General features: G+C 34.2%; 1 protein-coding gene across 4 annotated transcripts in view; it reads right to left on the bottom strand.

Annotated features, from left to right (window-relative positions):
- The window catches only part of SLC38A6 (solute carrier family 38 member 6), a 96,513-nt gene that overhangs the window by 27,814 nt on the left and 50,019 nt on the right, over positions 1-18,680 (bottom strand). For all 4 annotated transcript variants that reach the window (XM_024231378.3, XM_024231377.3, XM_054530713.2 and 1 more), the window contains exons 7-12: positions 12,327-12,409; positions 11,785-11,843; positions 6,239-6,304; positions 5,950-6,003; positions 4,030-4,109; positions 3,280-3,380 (exon numbers count right to left, since the gene is read on the bottom strand). In XM_024231378.3, the coding sequence (XP_024087146.2) occupies positions 3,280-3,380; positions 4,030-4,109; positions 5,950-6,003; positions 6,239-6,304; positions 11,785-11,843; positions 12,327-12,409 (443 nt within the window). The remainder of the gene's footprint in view (positions 1-3,279; positions 3,381-4,029; positions 4,110-5,949; positions 6,004-6,238; positions 6,305-11,784; positions 11,844-12,326; positions 12,410-18,680) is intronic.

Raw genomic sequence — 18,680 nt, 5'->3', positions numbered from 1 at the left:
TCTCTCAGTTCCTACATCTTTAAAATGGGGACGGTCATATACTAAACTATAGGGTTACTGAGAACATTACATGAGTCAATGAATGTGTGCTGATGTTCAAAGATGTGGGGGAAGAGATTCTCTAGAAGCAAGGAGCAGCACAAACAAAGCAAAGGGAATGTGCATCTGAGAAAATAAGTGGTCTAGTAAGTACTACAGTGGATGAAACAGTGTGTGGGTGATAGGGCTGGAAATGCATTTCAGACCTAGTAATACAGTTCTGCATGAGATGTGGCCTCAACCTGGTAGGCCACAGAAATGCAATAATGACTTACAAAGAACAGTGTATTATGATCTGAACTAAGCAGGAGTATCGATTGGAAGAAAAAGAGACCCCAAACAGGCATAACAGCTACTATTACAATCACTGAGAGGTAAAGAGAATCTGAACTAGACTAGTGATAATGGAAACAGGAGAGAAATGAATTGTCCAAAGTATCAAAAACATACTTTACACAATGTGGGATTTGGACTAAGTAGGAGACTAAGAAGAGCCAGGAAATCTGGATTCTATTTCCAAATCTGTGAGATACTTGTGAGTCTTTGGAGAAATATGGCAAACTATTTTATTTCCATTTTCTGAATCATAAAATGAGCTATTAACACTTCTTGCTTAACAACCTCATAGACTTTTTAAATGGCCTGGTTATTATGCAACGTTTGGGCACTGGCCTGGCTCACCAGAGGAACCCTTTTCTCTTCCTTTCACAGCTGTAATCAGAGAAAGTATCATTAATCTAGGTACATACCTATAGGTCTCTTTAATCTGACAAATTTAGAAATTAAACTTTGGGAGCTCTGGATAAAAGGATCCAAAGCAGCTCCTGAATCTTGAAGAACTAGATTACAAATTCAAAATAGATGTCACATGTCCACTTTCTACTTTCCCAGGATGAAAACCCTTTTTCTGAGCCAGTCACTCTGTGTTCTTAACTGAGCCATAACATATGTGAGGGATAGAGTGGTGCATGCTTCCCCGGATTCAGACAAATCTCTACAAATCTCAGAAAGGGCCTAATGGTGATCTCTGCAAGTTATATATGCCATTGAAGTCAGGAGGCTGTCCTGTTTAATACACATTGTCAAACAGGGTATTAAGTTTACAAAGATTACCACAAGGTAGCAGAAATAACATTGGATTAGTATTCAGGAAACCTGCCTTTAATTCTCTGACAGGTCACTTCGCCTCTCTGGGCTTTAGTTGCTCATCTGTAAAATGAATTGGAAGCCTTAAGTTGAGGCTAGCCCTTATAAGATCTCAAGTTCAACCAACAATTTCTTCCTATGACACAAAGCTCCTGTTATCCTGATAGAAAGATATGATCAAAAGTTTTTCTTGGTTATGATTCACAATCCAAGAGCAAATCAATATCTGCCTCTTCTGTCTTTGGAGAAGAACTTACTTTTGTATCATTTATTCTATCAATCAATCTATCTATCTATCTATCTATCTAATCTATCATCTATTCATCCACTCATCTATCTGCCTACCTACCTATTAATCAATCATATACCTACCTACCATGTGATTTTCTTAGATGTGTATTTCTCCATTATATAAAATTTGCATACTCTGAAGAATTTGCATTGGTGGAGAAGGGATTAAATCAGAGACAACATAATGGCTTTACTTGATATTAGACAAATCCCTGTCTAGGAAACATGCCATCTACATGTTGAAAACCTTTAGCCTTTGTGTTCAAGCAACAATGTTAGATAGATAGATTATACATAGATACATACATAGATGGATGCCTAGCGCTTAAGTGAGTCATATTTTTCTAAAAGATCACCTTAACAAAAACTTGGAGTAAAAGAAATCTGGCTTCTATAGCACAATTTCTGAGTAGACAGCACAGTAATAAAGGCATTGGCTTTGGAGAGAGACAAAACTAGATTCAAATCCCAATTCCACTATTAACTGGCTTCAAGTATCTGGTCTAATTACTCAACCTAAATGAACCTACACTGAGCTTGCAAAGTTGTTATAAGGATTAAGTTAGGGAGTATATATAAAATACCTGACACTTTCTTAAATGCTAGCTCAATAAATGTATTAGCTTCCATCCTTCCTCCACACCCCTTTCAATCTAGTACAGCTACAATTTAATATAGTTTCTAAGCACCTAATGGTGATTCATGTAACAATTTCTCAGCCAGCCTGGATATTGGCAAGCCATCTGAGGTTTCTTCCAGATAGTTCTATTTATCCATAGGGAGAAGAAGGAGGTCAGTTTTTTTGGACTTTTTCTTATTGCTGAAGATCCCTAAACATAATAGGGTTTGCGCCAGGTAGCAATTTTAATAAAAGAAGAATATAGCTATTCCACTATACAAAATACTTTTGGATCCCAAGAGAACCTGTTACTGTATCTTATTGACACAGAAAAGTCTTATTGAGTTCAAGTCTGTATAAAAACTAACAAACCCAACATCCAAAACTAAAGTTTATATATTTAAGTAATTTTGTTTTATTAATGATGATCAGAAAAGCTTGACAATCTGTTTTAACTTTCTTTGTAGCGTCTCTAGCAGGGCACCATGCTCTCATTGGAAATAATGCTTTTCCTGATGGTGTACAAGAGAACTTTACTTTTTCTTGAGGTTCTTATCAGAAGAGGAAAAAAAGTCAACATACAAAGCAGACAGTTTTTGCAAAAGAAATAAAACACAATTTTATTTTTGCTGCATAAATTTAAAAGAATCTGTAAAAATAATTAAGGAGAAAGGTCATGGTGCATCATAGAATGCACATCTGCTGAATCCTGTGATATTTAGATCTGAAGGCAAAGATGTCTGACATCTAAGTATACAAGTATAGTTCCGTGTAAAACCCTTTCCTTTCTCAACTTGTTCTTTTGCAATTAAGATGACTGACTCACCCAACCCCCACACTTCTGAATTAGACTAATATATTGAATTCAAAATTTAAGAAAAACAGAATCATTAAAATTGCACATTTTTTCTTATAGAAAGAATCAATGTCCCTAAGCCTGAAGTTTTACTTAAGTGTTTAAGAAAATTTTCATAAGAAGTCATTAATCTTAAATCTGAACTATCTTTCTAAAAGAAAGATAATCCAATTCTTTAGGCCTCAAGAGCCACCAGAGTACTGAATTGTAATTTGGTGACCTGAGCAAATTAACTTAGTAATAAAAGGCATAAGTAAAGTCTATACATTGGCGTGAGGCCATCTATGTAACTATTATTTTGTCATCTATAATTTTAAAATGTACTTACCATAAAAAGTGAGGTACCCAAAGAGTGCAGATATAAAATAAATGAGAAAACTTAAAGCAATTGCTGTATTGGTAACATTCTGCATTCTTTTCTTTGAAGGACTAAAACACAAAAATGGCAAAGGCAGATTAAGTGATCTGAATTATATGTAAAGAACCAAGTATGTCCTAAGCTGGTCGAGAGAATTCCTCATTCAAGAACAACTCCATCAATAACTATACACTAGAATTCCTCATTTGAAATTAGTACAAAGATTACACTTCTTCCTTTTTTTTGAGACAGAGTCTCGCTCTGTCGCCCAGGCTGGAATACAGTAGCGTGATCTCAGCTCACTGTAACCTCCACCTCCTGGGTTCAAGCAATTCTCCTGCCTCAGCCTCACGAGTAGCTGGGATTACAGGTGCCCGCCACCATGTCTGGCTATTTTTTTTGTATTTTTAGTAGAGACGGGGTTTCACCATGTTGGCCAGGCTGGTCTTGAACTCCTGACCTCAGGTGACCCACCTGCCTCGGCCTCCCAAAGTGCTGGGATTACAGGCGTGAGCCACTGTGCCCAGCCTCAAAGATTACACTTCTAGGAAACATTCTTAACTTGGACAGAACTAACTCTTGTTTGTTTTGTTTTAAACTAACACTTAGGATCCACTGATGAGAGGAAAGCATTAATAAAAGAGGATGTCATTCAATCTGAAAGCCTTAGAGGTAAAAAGATACACAATATATTTAAAATATTCCAGGATTCTACAGTACCTTTGAAGTTCACAGTATATGGGCAATATTGAGGTATGGCAGAGAAATGAAAAAGCCATGGTTGGTAAGGCATAAGCACTCTGAAAAAAATTTTAAACAGAAAAAATTATTAAATGCCACTCTACTGAAACCATTATTTCATTTGACAACAAACTCAGTTCTTTAAAAAATCAATTTGATTACATTTATTTCATCTTTAATGAGTCCTCTCTTTATAAAATAAGAATTTTTTAAAAGAGAAAAACACTTGTGATCCAGCAAATATTTTATTTGATAGTGGGCTTGCCTGTACTAGCCAGAATATTTTTTGTTTGGCTTCCCATACCATGCTGCTTTTACTACAATCACTACTTCTACATTATCTGGATAAGATTTTAAAAATTACATAAGATAAATAATATTTAAATGAGATAAAAATAACATTTTAGAAATGTTCTTTTTTAATTCTCTGTCTTCTAAATGTACGCACAATTTAAATGTATCTTATTACTCTAAGCAGCACTAATAGTTAATGCTCTTGAACCTGCTTTCATGAACTCAATCCAAGGGAATACTGAAAATATTAATCACATTTTAATATTGCCAGCATCTTTGACTAGGATCTCTTTCAATGGGAATGAATATCATTTATTCTAGACCTACAAACTCTTAAGAGATCCAATGTAATACACAAGTATAAGGTTTTGTTTTGTTTTTATTATTAGAATACTTAAGAGTCAGAGTAAAGCAAAAAAAGTTACCATTTAAGTGAAAATACCATCTTAACCAAATAGATGATGGTGATCTATTTTCTCCTTTCTGCTCTAAAAAAATTTCCACTTAACTAACTTTAGGCTCTTAAACAAAAGAAATTCTAGAAATGAAGACCTATCTTGGGACATAATGCCTAGAGTCTTAAAATATCTGAAGGGGGTTAGGAGAGAGGAAGCTGTAGTGTTTCCTGAGGCTGGACTAGGAAAATGAGAGTTTAATTCACAAATTCTCTATTTCATATATTGCTCAATTTCCTGGCTTGTCAATTATCCTGCCTAGATCTTTAAGGCACCTGGAGGTCTTTACCATGTAAAAGATGTGGTAATCTCCCTTTTGGGACCAGAGAGATATTTCTCATTTAAAAACTAGAGATAAAAAGGAAAATTCTGCATGGTGGAGTAACCAAGCTAACATCCTACACTAATAGAGTTTTACACGAGCAGGGGGGATTCTAGCATCTGGGACCTATACAAAATAGCACTTCAACAGAGTCAGAAAGTATAGACGAATAAGCCTGCAGCAACAGGGAAGACTTTGAGCTCTTCTAGAGTGGTAAAGCAGAGACCATTCATGTCACAGTTCTTGTCTCCTCTGCTGATGCTCAGGGGCTCTTACAGACATTTCCAGTATCCTATGGCTCTTAGAGAAGGCAAAGGGACTTGGTCTCCTAGTCTCGACTCCTGGCATCATAAATTTCAACTTTGGAATGTCGGCCAGAAGATATATTGGCAGTGCTCAATCCCTAGTCCAATGATGAGGCTGTTTAGCTACAGACCAAGGTTCTACTCACAGGGGAAGAGTTTTTGATATAATTGGCTATTTAGCTTTACAAGTCCAGAGGGCAACAGGAAGTCTGTATACACAGAGGACCTTATTGGCCAGACCAGACATTCGGTAAATCTGTTCTTTTAGGCAGAGGCCCATTTAAAACAGGCTCCATTTAAAGGCATGCCAGGAAAAAAAAAAAAAAAAAAAAAGGTGGCTGTTTCATAATAGGCCACCCTATGTTAAATAATAGTATTCTTCTGGTAGGCAATCCTATACTTAGCACTTTCATGAAAATTAATTAGTTACAGGTACAAAGACCTAAGAGACCCTGTTACACAAACCTCTTAAAACTTGAAATGTGAAAAATCAACTAAAAGTATCTGTTAATAACTTACACACCTCTTTGGAGAAATGAAAGAGCTTTGGCTTACAATCATCTGTAGCATTTGAAATCTGTTTAAGAGTATTGAGGGGAAAAAGAGAAACCAACAGCCATTAAATTTCAGAATATATCAATAAAAATGATGAATTTATTATTACTAGGCTTTCAAATCAAAGTATTTCAAAACGAAGTTCTAAAATGCAATATAGCCATTACTTTTTCATTAATCAGAAAAGAATAATGTCTTTCTTTTCTTTTTAGTTAAAATAAAAAGGAAGAAACTGAAAAGAAAATATAACCTATTACCTGGAAGCATTTCTCTACATAATTTAATGTCAGAGGACACGGGATGGACCATTTTTTAATTATTACCTAAAAAAGTAAACAGAATCAGCACTCAGATCATTTCTTATAAAATTAATAAGAAACTGAATTGAAATAGGTCAGTATCATTTCAATTAATCTCATACCATATCAAGTAAGATGCTAATAGAGGAGTCTCTGCTTCTGTGACTTTTCCCGGTTAGAATGGGGTCAACATTTAACATGGTCACCTGTGGTAGGGAGGCGGTTGGAGACTGCTGGGTGTTAAGTAGAGATCTCCCCCATTAAAGACTAAGGGTACTCCTGTGTCAACTTTCAAAATTCCAACAGCATCAAGGCATTTTTTGAAGTGCAACTCAAAACAGGAACATGATGTTTTCAGTGACTGTCATACAGGAATATGGTTATTTGTGAAGTAGGTATTAGTGAACACAGAAACATTTAATAGCAGTTTATGGAAAGGCCACAGGAAGAAATAAGTACAGACTTTATACACAGGAGGAGCTCAGGGATTTCTGATGTATGCATTAAGTGCTGCCCCTCCTTACTTTTACAGATCTGAATTATTTTTGGTGAATGTGGAGAAAGCTGACTGGAATAAGAGCATATAGCTAGGGAACTCCAGCTGGTAAAAACAAATTAAAAAAAAAAACATTAAAAGAAATCCAGAGGGATGCTGTTTCCCAGAATTAATCAATGAAAATGTTTCATGTTTTTACTCTTAATTGTGGCCATCCTGTTATCAGACCTATAGCTGTGGCTCTGTCAATATTATCATTGTTGCTGTTGTTTCAGGGCACATAATTACTCTGTAAATGTTTGCTCCAGGGTGAATCCCAGTGCACAAAGGGACAAGAAAGAATAAAGGAACTATTTGTCCTTTGTATGAGACCAATACGTAAACACAATTTCTATTCCTACTTGGTATTTACCTAGTTTTGGATTTTGACTAATTTAATCAAAATTTTACACAGTGATAAAACAAATATAAGGAAAACATATACTTTTAGGATTAAGTTAATGAGTGAACTAGAGAATCACTCTTAATTAAAAACCTCACCAAGAAAAAAAATTACTGTAGAAGGATAAACTAGACAAGCTACTTTGACATTTCTAGGTAAGTTTTCAATATGACATAAAATGAAACGGTCAACTTACCAAAAGGAAATAACAAAATCAAAAGCAATAATCTCACCATCATTATCTTAATAGGTTTTCAAAGAAAAAAAACAATAACAAAACACGATGAGGATGGGGTGAGGGTGAAACTGCTCCAAATTCAGTTTCTTTTCTTTTTTTAAGACAGGGTCTCACTCTGTCACCCAGCCTGGAGTGCAGTAACACCATCTCAGCTCACTGCAACCTCCACCTCCCAGGCTCAAACCATCCTCCCACCTCAGCCTCCTGAGTAGCTGGGACTACAGGTGCGTGGCCATCACACCCAGCTAATTTTTGTGTTTTTTGTAGAGACAAGATTTTGCCATGTTGCCCAGGCTGGTCTCGAACTCCTAGGCTCAAGTGATCCGCCTGTCCCAGGCCTCCCAAAGTGTGGGATTACAGGCATGAGCCACCGCACCGGCCCAAATTCAGTTTCTTATATTTTCCCCTAACTAACAGCGGTAGTGTTGGCAGAAAAAACCATTTACTGAGGATTTGCTGTGCACCAGGTACCTTGATAAACTCTGTATGTGAGCTGCCTCATTTATCAGTGGTTATTTCTTAAGCTTTCAAATCAAAATATTTCAAAGCAATGCTCCAAAATGCAATATTATCATTAATTTTTATTAATTTGAAAAAAATAAGTAGTAGCCTGATTTTATATTAATAGACAGTTCAGTTACTACAGCTAATTTCTCTGCAAAGATCCATCCCGACTCCAAGCCTGCATGGTGGTATGGGGTGGATAGAGATGATGTCCCACAAAGCAGAAGTACAGAACGGGAGTGAAACAACAACAAAGAGGAAAGATTAACAGGAAGTCCTTGCTCAGGTTGGTAAGAAGGTAAGTCTTGGGGTTGGAATGACAAAGGGAAAAAGGAGACTAAGTATTAAAAATATTTGTTCACTTGCACAAAAGGCCTCCCTTCCTTCTCTCTGCTCTAAGCCCTTTGCATCTTTTGTGGCTCAACTCAAGTTGTATTTCCTTTAAAATCCTTCTTTACTCTAGCTCTCAGTGAGCTTTCTCTTCTCTCAGCTCTTGAGACTCTTATTCTGAAGCAAATGTATCAATACTTATTTATATATTGCACACATTGTTCTCCATGTTTGAAAAGAAATTTATCTCCCCTACTAGACTGACAGATCCTTAAGACTAGTGTCCAGGTTAAATTTCCACACCCTAAAATGCCTAACATAGTGTTCGGTAGAAGGAAAGCTTCTGACTAAAATCCATTTAAATAATTCTCTATTTCAGGCCAGTGCAGCGGCTCACGCCTATAATCTCAGCACTTTGGGAGGCCAAGGTGGGAGGATCGCTTGAACATAGGAGTTCAAGGCTAGCCTGGGCAACATAATGGGACTCTGTCTCCACAAACATTTAAAAAAAAATTTATCCGGCCAGGCGCGGTGGCTCACGCCTGTAATCCCAGCACTTTGGGAGGCCCAGGTGGGCGGATCACGAGGTCTGGAGATCGAGACGATCCTGGCTAACACGGTCAAACACTGTCTCTACTAAAAATACAAAAAATTAGCCGGGCGTGGTGGTGGGTGCCTGTGGTCCCAGCTACTCGGGAGGCTGAGGCAGGAGAATGCTGTGAACCTGGGAGGCGGAGCTTGCGGTGAGCCGAGATGGCGCCACTGCACTCCAGCCTGGGTGACAGAGTGAGACTCCATCTCAAAAAAAAAAAAAAAATTATCCAGGCATGGTGGCATGCAGCTGTAGTTCTAGCGACTCAGGAAGCTGAGGCAGAAGAATCACCTAAGCCCACCAGTTTGAGTCTGCAGTGAGCTATGATCATGCCACTGCACTCCAGTCTGGGTGACTGGAGAGAGTGAGATTCTGTCTCTTAAAAAAAAAAAGTTGTCTAACTGGATTACCGACCTATTAAAACGTTGCTTAGAATACTAATCTGTACTTAAGATAGAACTTTTAGAATGAATGGTAATCCATTTGTGTTCTAAAATATACCCAAAAAAAGTAAATTTACCAAAAGGTAAATCCATCTTGTTGGTATCATTCTGAGACATAGATAAAATTTATTTTTAAAATTGCAAAATATTTTAGAGGAGGTAAAAATTTAGGTTAAATTTTTTTAATGAAAATATAGATCTGGAGAACAGATAAAATATAGGTTTTAATTTATATTATTCAAAGAATATAAGAAAATAATAGTTTCTGAACTGATTTTTTAAAAATGTGATATAAATGCTATACATATTTACAAACACATATTGACAAAAATAATAAATGAAAAACTGGTATCCTTCCAAAATTCTGGGTTAATATATATATGTTTCCTTTTCCTAACCACTATGTATTTTAAAAGCTAACATTCAGAGAATCTAAAATAAATATGGCGGCTGGGCACGGTGGATCACGCCTGTAATTCCCAGCACTTTGGGAAGCCGAGGTGGGTGGATCACTTGAGGTCAGGAGTTCAAGACTTGCCTGGCTAACATGGTGAAACCCCATCTCTACTAAAAATACAAAAAAAAAAAAAAAAATTAGCATGCACCTGAAATCCCAGCTACTTGGGAGGCTGAGTCAGGAGAAATGCTTGAATCTGGGAGATGTAAGTCGCAGTGAACTGAGATCGTGCCACTGCACTCCACCCTGGGTGACAGAGCAAAACTCTGTCTCGAAATGAATAAATAAATAAATACATACATAAATAAATAAAAAATAAAATAAACATGCCAATTAAAAAGAGTATTTAAAAAAGCATATAGAGTATTCTTCATTGCCCCACTGTAGATTAAACTGTGCTCACAGGTAAAAATCTGAGCAGATGGTTTATAAGGCATTACAATAAATGTGGAATATGGGTATTATTTCCATATGGCTGCTACATTAGAAATCTGCATTGAATTAAAGAGTATCTGTCATGACAGAAACAAAACTACAGTAGACGTATCATATCAATACATTTAACCTGCTTTAAGCTTTGGCTATGAAAACTAAATTACTCCTATCTATGCAATGATTGCATTGCCAACTATCTGTGAGAGAAAAATTCAATATGTTATCTATACTGATTCTCTTTAATATCCATACATTCATTTGCATATGTAGGCCACTTCTAACCACACTTCTCAACAATCAAATTATGATGGAAATATTTAGTTTTTTTCTTTTTCAATATGGAGCCTACAAAGTGTATGTTCAATTCACTTATTTGTAAGATATAAGTCAGACAACTGGGGAGAGAAGAAGAGGAATGATTTTAATGTTGTTAAATTCAACAAATGATTAAATGTAAACACTGTTAAATGTTTTTAGTTTTAAGAGCATTCAATAGAGGATAAATGCTTATATACACTAAAATCAGGGTCACTTCCACTTTGTTTAAATAATTTAAAGTTATTTTATCCCTGTGTCTCAGAAGATAGCTTAGCCTAAGTTAAATGCACCCTAGATTGTTTTGACAGCTTTGAAATCTGGCTCTTTAATATGGCTTAACTACTGATGTGCTGTCCTGCTCTTACATATGGCTGTTTCTTTCATGCATTTTCAAAAACAAGAAAGAGTTGAACCAAGCTTATGAAAAGCTCATTTGGACATGTATATTCTTGGAATGTTAAAAATGTTTATTTCTACTTAAGGTTTGACATTTAGATACTGATTATGGAATAAACTGCTATACAAAGAAAAAAGACTGTAAAAATTTCACACAAAGGTACTATCTTTAGAATGTTAAGATGTTTTAGAAGAATTAGAAGGAAATAAATTTAAATTCTCTTTTATCTTTATATTATTTTATAATATCAAAATAAGTTAAATTTACCATCTGATATTTTTATATAATAAAAATGAGCTAATTAAAAAATAAGGAATATATCCCACATGTGAAGAAAAATATTTGTAGTAGTGTTTTTATGAGAATTTATCTATGCTGAATAAACCAGACAAAATAGGAGAATTCAGTCAACCCAGTTCTTACTAGATCTCCTCAATGTAGTACCAGAAGCTCTGTTTTTTTTATTAATGGAATAAAGTTTCAAAATTAAGATGACTAGTCTCAAACAGATTTTACAGATTAGAACCAGACTGATTCTTCATACAATATGGTACAGGAATAAATTTACACACCTACACAAAGAATTACACTCCATCTAAGATTTTAACAGAATTGGCACGCTCTCCTCTCTAGTTAACCACAAGAAATGCTGAATTTGAAACGCTGTTCTAGCTAAGCCTCTTCAAAATAGATACAATGAAGGAAATAATTTAATGGAACAAAAGTGCTTTTAATAACACAATGAAATGAGATACCCTTCCCAACACGAAACAGTTAAAAGTAAAAAAGACATTAACACAATGAGTCCAATTTTAGTGAGGAGATAAGCAATGTATTATATTTTAAACTTACCACAAGAGCAAAGAACATCATAAAGAAAAATGATAAACTACTTGTGTAGCCAAGAAAGCCTGTAAAATAACAGTAAAATAAAAAGCAATTTATAAGGAAAGTGATTTTAACATACAACTAAAGCTTTACATCTTAGGCATGTTTTCTATTACAGTGGTTGGTATCTGGGGCTTAGGGCTCAGAATAACAACATTCCAACTATCTGTCACAGATCATTTATGTAGCTCTGTACAGCAGAATTGGAACTGGCTTACCACTAATGGTACACTGTAAGGAAAGGCTGCTCTTTAATGTTGCGCTGTAAAGATTTTATTTTAGTGGGGCAGACAAAATACTACTGCACACCAAGTAATAGGTTAACTAGGCAGGACTGAAGACTGAACAACCTAAAATAAGGCCAAGTTTAAAATTATTCACAACCACCATCCTTCTGCCAAAAATGTGGTACTGTGAAATTTTAAAGCCCCTTAATATTTGTCTCTCTTTCCCTCCCTCCCTTCTTTCCTTTTTCTAAACAAATAATGTGCTCTATAAAGACTTACCTATTTTGGGAAGAAGTGCAAGAGGGAACACAATGCCAACACATATGATTATTAGTAGTGTTTGTCCATCAAGATACCAATATCTATTATAAAAAAAGTTCTACTTTAGGCACGGGACTCCAGTGTTTGTTCTGACACACACACACACACACACACACACACACACACGCACACACAGAGTTATAACCATTACAACCAGCCATTAGGAAAAGCCTACTTCCTTTCATTAAAATGTTCTTGTGGGATCCTATTTTTCTTATTAATGAATTTACATTTAGAAATGAATAAAAACAAAGAGATGCCATTTCCAACTACCAAATTAATAAATATTTAAGAATAAGATAATAGTCAACATTAGTGAGGAGTGATGAGGCATGTAAAAAGCTGGTGAAAATGCAAATTATATAAATTATCTTTCTGGAAAGCAATTTGGCAATAGATATAAAGAATTTTCAAATAATTATATACTTGAAAACACTTATAGAAGACTATTAAAAATAATACGAACAAAGACTTTTTGTAAATTTTTATTTTATTTAAGTTCCGGGGAACATGTGCAGAATGTGCAGGCTTGTTACGTAGGTATACATGTGCTGTGGTGGTATGCTGTACCTATCAACCCGTCATCTAGGTTTTAAGCCCTGCATGCATTAGGTATTTGTCCTAATGCTTCCCCTCCCCTTGACCCCCACCCACCGACAGGCCCCAGTCTGTGATGTTCCCCTCCCTGTGTTCATGTGCTCTCATTGCTCAACTCTCACTTATGAGTGAGAACATGTGGTGTTTGGTTTTCTGTTCCTGAAGAACAAAGACTTTTATAAAAAGATGTTTACCGAAAACATTTAAAATAATAAAAACTGAAAACAAACCTCCAAGACCACGATAATTTTGAAATAACAATATACTGAATATTCAGTAAATATCATATATTTGTGTGCATATAGCATGATAATTTTGAGGAAAAACATAGATGCATTAAAAATGGAAAGGAACTAAAATATATTGATAGCCATTATCTCTGGGTGATAAAATAATAGGTCATTTTTCTTCTTTATAGTTTTCTATATACATTTTTCCAAATTTCAGGAAAGGGCATTAATCACCAATTGTAAAATATTAAAATTTTCATATAAAGGCATTAGAATACAGAATGAGAAAAAGGTAGGTTAACGTGATTTTGTATTTGTTCATTGAAAAAAACAAAACTGGATGCACATATAAAGCCAGAAGGATATACTTAAAATACCAAAAAGTAGATATTTTTATGTGATAGCAATATGAGCAATACGTGAGATACATATGTAGACATTTTTAAAAGTTAAAGTTAATTCCCAAGACCTCAATAGATTTGTATGTAAAGGAGAAACAATTCTTGAAAGAAACACAACTAGTAAATACACATGAAGAAAATCCAATCACTGGTGCTAATTAAAGAAATAATGGGACTGTTGCAATTAATCTAGCAAAATTAGTAAACAAAAATATTCAAGGATGTGGCACAATTGGACTTCATACATTGCTAGTGATCTTGCCAATTAGTACCATCTCTCTTGGAAAAACAATGATTATATGTAGCAAGAGCAATAAAAATGTAGTGGCAACCTACTCTAAGAAAATAAAATAGACAAAATTCTATGTACATGAAGCTGTTGAATACATTATTATAATATTGAGAAGCTGGAGGAAAACTCTATATACCCAACATTTGAAAATATTTAGAACAGCATACATGGAACGTTACGTGGCTTTAAGAAAAAACACAATGAATAAAATGGAAAATGATGATGATATAAATATAATTATTAACTATAGTTTTGAAAGCTTTTGGGAAAAGTTCAAAAGAATTAAAAGGACAGTGACTAGGTTAGAGATGTTATGCATGATTTTTCTTTGCTTTTTTTTCTAAATTTTCTTTATCGTAGCTGTCAGATATTTACACTTAAGTGTATACACATACATACACACGCACTATAGTAACAAAGTAAAACTTATGCAAAAATGGGAGCTCGGGGCATCAAAGACCAATAGGGACTTTTTCAAATTGTTTGGTAGATAATCTCAAAATTCCCACTTTGCAATAATGCATCCTCTTTCATTCTCTACCAGATACCAGTCTCCCACTGCCATGTTAAATTAGGCAAAGGTCTTCTACATGGATTTCAACCAGTGGCTTCTAACATGAACTTAATTTGTTACTGTTGGGTGCTGACAACTTCCTCTTTAACAGAACAAGAGAAGGAGCAGCTGCAAAAACAGCACCATGATGACACTTTTCCCTTCTCCACCCTAATTTATGTCATTAGGAAATACATATGCCAGAAACTATAACCTATGCATAAGTATTTACAGCTTTAGTGGACCTGAAGCTTTGCTCTCTCCATTTGCACATGCCCCTCAATTCCTGGTATGCAGGAAGTACTAAAAGAGTACACATATCAATAATACAAAAATGATGCTCAACATGTTTATCTTCTAGTCACTCTTGAGTAAGAATCAAAACAGAAACTTCAAAAGATCTTTCATTGAGGAACACCTGGCAACCGAATTTCTGAAGCTGGCAAAAGGCCCAGGGCTCTATGTCTGAAATGTGTTTCCTTCTGGGACCCAATATTAGACCCAGACAGTTGCAGTGCCAGGAGGAAAAATGCCCAAAGGAGTACCAAAGTAGATTCCATCTGTTAGTTTTGCTGTCCCTCGTAGATAACAATACTGCATTATACACCTGAAAATCTGTTGAGAGTGCAGATTTCATGTCAACTGTTCTTACCATAATAAAACAAAAAATTATTATAAGCCAATTTCACTCTTTAAAAGAAAAAAAAAATGTCATGAAGCTAAAGTTGTGCAAAAGGGAGCATTTAATCCCCAGGACCAGGACTCTTTTCTCTTGCATAGGAATAAAGGAACACTTTTTGAAATTCTGTACACCAGTTACTTTATACTATTTCAGATCACAATTCATTTATGTCCATAAAAGTCATATAACTGACCAAAGCACTGAACTGTGGGACTGAAGACAACTTTACCTCCTCCCAGCAGTAACTCAGAATCACAGTTATGGAATGTTAGAGCTGGAAGAGACCTTAGAGATCATCTGGCTCAACAACTTCATTTTATATGTCTGTAAAATCAGCAAAAGGAAGATGATGATCTTAGTGACAGTAGCAATGGAAATACTTTCAGATACTACCTCATTTATTTCAAGATCATGCTTTGTATTCTCCTTTTCATAGGATGGAACTTTAAATTCTTAATATAAAAATATACTGTAAAATGTAATTTCTCTATCCTTGTCTTGGCTACTGGTTATCGTTAATCATTTCTTATCCTTAACAATTCATCTTAATAAAGCCAATTTTAACACAGTGCTTTTCTTTATCATTCATTAACAATAAAGGCAACACAGTAAAGCACAGTAAAATTAGTTTAGATTTCACGTGTGTGTCACAGACAAATGAATTGTGTTTCTCAATGGATATTTTCCAAAGAACAGAAATTATTAAACTTACAAAATAAAACTACTGCCTGAGAAAAACAAACTAGTAAAAAGAAATCTCAAAAAGTACATATTAAATACATTTATTTTGTAAATAAGCATTTTAGAAAAATGTACTAACTTTAATTTTTTCCTAAGGGGGGAATAAAGAATGATCTAACAGAACTCCTGTTTTCCTACTGTGATCTAAATATACATTCTCTTTAAGCCAAAAGAATTAGAGTAAAAACCTTTATACTTCCTAGAGAACTTGTTTGATCTGTGGATTTAATCTTGTATGATAAAAATGTTCCAAGTATGAAATATAGAGTATAAATCCTTAGCTGTATTGCAAATACTTTGGCATGCAGATGTTTTTTTCCATATTTTAATGAAAACCAGATTTATTTATAAGTCGCTTTAATTTCATTCTCGAAAGGAATGGAAAAAGAGTATCATATGTTCTGAATTAGGATCTTACACACATCCCATATCAATTATGTAACTAAAATGCAAGACAACTTAATTGTGTCAATCATATTCCCCTGACAAGATCATTAAATGTTAACAGACAGCTTCCAACTTTAACAGCCACAGATTTTAAAAATGTAAGTTATTCTATGAAATATATAGATATATCATGAAAGTTCAGTATAAGTATTACAGCTTCTGACTTCTATTAGAATATTATGAGCACAGTTTCATTCTGATATCTTTATAAAGATTTATATTTCAAAGGTACACCAAGCTCGCAGATAACCCAGAAAATTAGCATACCTGAAAGATCTTAATTAAAATTTATTGTAAATCAAACCCTAAAATAAAAGCTTATCAATATCATGTTGATCTCATAGAAGAAATACTGCCATGTAAGTCTATCTAGAAAAAAACTGTCCTTTATGGATAGTAAAGTCAATTATCATAATATTTGTTTCTTACTTATTTTCTAGCATCAAGCTTTCAAGACTAATGATTTATCTGCATTCAAATAAGTTAATACAATTAGCCAAAATAAATGAATATATATTACATTTAAAACAAGATAAGGTTGTTAAAAAGACATACAATTTTAAAATATAACAGAGATAATGCAAACTGACCACAGTATTTTGAAGTATATGATTTTAAAAATCTATTTCTAACATGTAAAAATAACATTTTAATCAATTTTCTATTAATATGAGTGAGATGGAAGTTCATTTTAATTTTTATTTAAAAAAAAAAATCAATGCAACAATGTAAATCATTTGCCAATTATTTAAAATGAAGCTATGGTAAAAATATCACTTTTAGAGAAAGAAGACCTAAATTTCAATACCAGTTCTGCCACATACTACTTTAATTATTTCTAAAATATTACATATATTTATAATCCCTCCTCTTTCCACCGACATATGACAATAAAATAATATAAATAGGAGCCACCAAATTCAGGACCAAGAAAAAAGAAAACACATGTGACAACTGTTGGAATTAACACAGTTATATTAATTCAAATGTGTCACATTTGACTCTGAGCTTCCTGGCAGTCAGGGCAAAAAGGGAAACACCACCTTTAATATAGTAATTATTAGAATTCCTTAATTCTCCACAATTACACTGTGCTATAAGTTTGTGTACACACATGCTTGTTTATACACATGCTATTAGCATGTGTATATGTATCTTACTTGATCGTCCCAGCAACTTTATTAAGAAGGCAATATTGGTACCCCCATTACATCACATAAAAAAACCTAAGGCTCCATGTACTTTATACAGTCAAAAGAAGTTAAATTAAGTTCCTGAGATTATTGAATATTAAATGGATAGAACACAATCTCCTTACTCTTAGTCTAGCCCTCTTTATTCTACCTTATATTGCCTTGAGTTCTTAACCCTAAAATATAAATTTCTCACATAGAATTTGAGTAACAGAAGGTGCCCTCAATGTTTTTTACAGCAAATACAAAAATGAATTTCACACAGCTATTTCTTATAGGAATTGTTTATCAACCTAAGCATAAAATCAAAATGTAACTAGATAAAGCTGTAGATAAAATAAGGTAGTTGTGAGTATCAGATGTGATAATGCATGTGGAAACCTCATTAACTGTAAAGTATCATACAAAGGAACAATATCTTCTGATGAAGAGAAATCATTTAGGACTTCTACTTGTCTTTTTTTAACTACATTTTCTTGATGGTTTCTATTCAGATCTAAAGTATACCACACTTTTCTTACAAATATGTATTTGCAGTTGTCTAAGTAGAATTCTTTAATGGAAGCTGAATTGTAAAAGCTAAAAACTAATTTTTGAAACCTTTCCTTGCATTCCAGAACAAGTTCAATTATTGAAGCAGAACAACCCAGTATTCAAATCTAAAAGTCTGACAGGTTTTGTACTGTGGTTTGAAACTTAACTATGCGAAATAACTTGATGGCAATTAAAATGATTTATTCTGTCTTTTCAAGTTCATTTTTCTAGAATGTTCTTGTTCTACACAGTGAAAAGAAAAGTAAAATTAATTTTGTTTTTTCCCTATAAAGAGGTGAGTCAAAAATGTAAGATGCATTTTTTTAAATAAAGAAAGATAAAAGAGATACAATGTAGTTTAGTATTGTTTATAATATTGTTCAAAAACAAGAAATGAAACAATTAAGTCCTTGCAAATAATTTATTTTTTTGCCATGGTATATAATAGGAATTTCAAACAGGTATAGTTGTAACTGCCACATTTTTTATCACTATGATTTGCTGAGAAATGACAGCAATATCATTCACTCCCCTCCTTTAAGACCCATACTGTCAATATATTTAACCTTCTCCCATCCCCAACCCCAGTCTTGCATATCCCCAGAAATTTACCCTTTACTCCTCCTTAAGAGCATCTCAATC

Source organism: Pongo abelii, chromosome 15 (genome assembly GCF_028885655.2).
Source record: "Pongo abelii isolate AG06213 chromosome 15, NHGRI_mPonAbe1-v2.0_pri, whole genome shotgun sequence".
In the NCBI taxonomy this organism is placed as follows: Eukaryota; Metazoa; Chordata; class Mammalia; order Primates; family Hominidae; genus Pongo; species Pongo abelii.
This window is presented reverse-complemented; position numbering and strand designations above follow the sequence as displayed.